General features: G+C 36.5%; 1 protein-coding gene across 1 annotated transcript; it reads left to right on the top strand.

Annotated features, from left to right (window-relative positions):
* Positions 1-1,136: 1,136 nt before the first annotated feature.
* LOC131639814 (uncharacterized) lies at positions 1,137-1,793 on the top strand. The gene has a single exon (XM_058910265.1). It carries the CDS (start codon positions 1,137-1,139, stop codon positions 1,791-1,793), a length of 657 nt encoding a protein of 218 aa, XP_058766248.1.
* Positions 1,794-2,651: the final 858 nt, after the last annotated feature.

The following is a 2,651-nucleotide window of genomic DNA, read 5'->3' as shown; positions in this document are numbered from 1 at the left end:
ATGTCTTTTAAAAAATATTGTTGTTTCTATAATATTAAAACATTTATAATCTTTAACAAATCTAAAACGGGGTGTGGGTGTGAATAGAAGATATCTTTCTTTTCTAATATTAACGAGAGGGATATCCGTGCGTCCACACGGGTACCGGCATGGACTGGATTGGTTGAAACAGATCATTAGTTGTAGCATTAATTTAGATTGTGTAATTAAAAAAACTGAAATATCTATTGAATAAATTGTAAAAAAATGAAAACAAAAAAAAATGAAATATCAAAAATTGTTGTGTGATTGAGAAAAACTTAAAACATGAATTAGATACAGCAATATGTATCTGCAAATTTTACTATTGCTTCACAATTAGTTCGAATAGTAATTTGTTTTTTAGATAAAATAAATAAAGCAAATTTTTCCAACACAAAAATAATAGCTAAAATTTCATAGTCAAGGGATGTTAAATATCCTTTTTCTTTGAAAGTTCCTGAAGTATATCTACAAATTTTTTCTAATGATTTCAAAGAAAATTCATTGGGTTTTTTGATTAAGATTCCTCCCCATCCTAATTCACACCCATGAGTTTCTATAATTACATTCATTGGATCATATTGGAGAGATGGGCGAGGACGTCCGAAGAAGACGGTGTCTCCGCTACCGGATCCCACCAATACTTCTACTCCGATAGCTACTCTGAAGCCTAGTAGCTCTCAACCATCTGTGACTGCAAGCTCAAGCAGGAGTGGAACTGAGAATTTTAACAAAGAAGCTGCGGAAACCAAATCAGCTGAAACCCTAGATCAGGACCGCAAGCTCTGGGTAGAGATCCTTAAGGATAACTGTAATCCCGCTAAAGGTAGGAGCATGACTTTCATTGCTCCAAAACGCGTTGAAGGAGGATATGAAGTCACGATAGAAGATGTGGATGTTGTTGATGAAATCTCATTCTGGCAACCTTCTCTTGTTCTCTATGCATTAGGAGGTGAGTTGAGTATGCACGCTGTCAAAAACTTTATGATTAAGAACTAGAATTTTGTTCAACTACCAAATATGTTTTATCATGAAGAGGGTTATTTCATTCTGAGATTCAAGTCATATAGGGATATGGATGATGCTCTGATGAAAGGACCAACTCCCTTAGGAATATGCCTCTCCTTGTTCGTGAATGGAGACCAGACTTTAATCTTCATAATGATTTGCTTCAAACTTTTCCCTTATGGGTGAAACTGCCTAATCTCCCTCTGTATTTGTGGGGAGAAAACAGTCTCAACAAAATAGGAAGTGCCCTTGGAGATCCCATAGTTACGGATGAGTGTACTGCTAATAGATTATGCATATCCTATGCAAGAATTCTGGTTGAAATAGATATCACGAAAGAGCTGCCTACTGAGATTACTATTAGGAACACTCATGGTGAGAAAATGCAGCAAGCGGTTGAATATGAATGGCGTCCCATTTTCTGTGGAAGATGTCAGAAATATGGACATAATTGCGACAAACTAAAGGCCAAAGTGAAAATTTGGAAACCAAAACCTAATGACCAAACTGAGAACAAGATTACTGCCAAACCAGCTAAGACAAACTCTCAAGTAGATGTGATTCAGGAAGAAACTACAGTTAACGTTTCAGAAAAGGTTTCAACTGATGTTGACAAATGGATTGAAGTCAATAAAAGTGGTAAGGATCGTGGTAAGAGAATTTTGGTTGAGGAACCTGATCCTACATTGTTGAGTGCAAATGGATTTGATGCTCTAGGGATGTTGAATGATCTTCTAGTGCTTCAGAATCCAGTTAATGATTAGTTTCTGGAACGTGAGGGGGCTCAATAAGATTGGTAAGCTCAAAGAGATTAGCTCCCGTTTCTTAGAGCTTAATGCTGCTATTAACATCTTGATTGAGACTAGGGTCAAGGAAGGGCAAGCAATAAAGATCAGGGATAAGTTACATATGGGGGGACAGTTTGTTGATAACTATAGCTGCCATAGGAATGGAAGAATATGGTTACAATGGAATCCTGACAATGTGAACATAAATGTTTTGGCCTGTTCCAGTCAATTTCTTCACTGTAGGGTACATGATCTTCAAAGAAATCACTCCTATTGCCCGACAACCATTTATGCCCTGAATAAATTGGAACAAAGAAAGTAGTTATGGAAAGATTTGCATAGTTTGCATACTCAAGGCCCTTGGATCATCTTAGGTGACTTTAATAATGTATTGAAGGTTCAAGACAGAATTGGAGGCCAAAAGGTTTCTGAAGGTGAATTCTTGGATCTTCAATCTTTCATGGATAACAATGATCTTTCTGAAATGGATAGTAGTGGAGATTATTATACTTGGTCCAATAAACATATTGTTGGTACCATATATTCTGAGATAGACAGAATTATTGCCAATACTGCTTGGTTTCTACTTCACCTTGACTCCACTCTTAAAAACATGGCTCCACAAGTATCAGATCATGCCCTATTACTTCTGTCTACTCAACATCAAATTAGATATAAGAAGAGATTTAGATTCCTGAATTATATCACTAATGTTGCTGGCTTCATGGATGTTGTTAGAGGAAATTGGAATTCTCCTGTTGAGGGGAGGCCAATGTTTGCTCTTTGGTCTAAACTGAGAAGATTGAAACCTGTTCTCTACAATATGAATAAAGA

Source organism: Vicia villosa, unplaced genomic scaffold (genome assembly GCF_029867415.1).
Source record: "Vicia villosa cultivar HV-30 ecotype Madison, WI unplaced genomic scaffold, Vvil1.0 ctg.002791F_1_1, whole genome shotgun sequence".
Taxonomy (NCBI): Eukaryota; Viridiplantae; Streptophyta; class Magnoliopsida; order Fabales; family Fabaceae; genus Vicia; species Vicia villosa.
The sequence above is the reverse complement of the archived record's forward strand: the minus strand, read 5'-3'. Positions and strand labels throughout refer to the sequence as shown.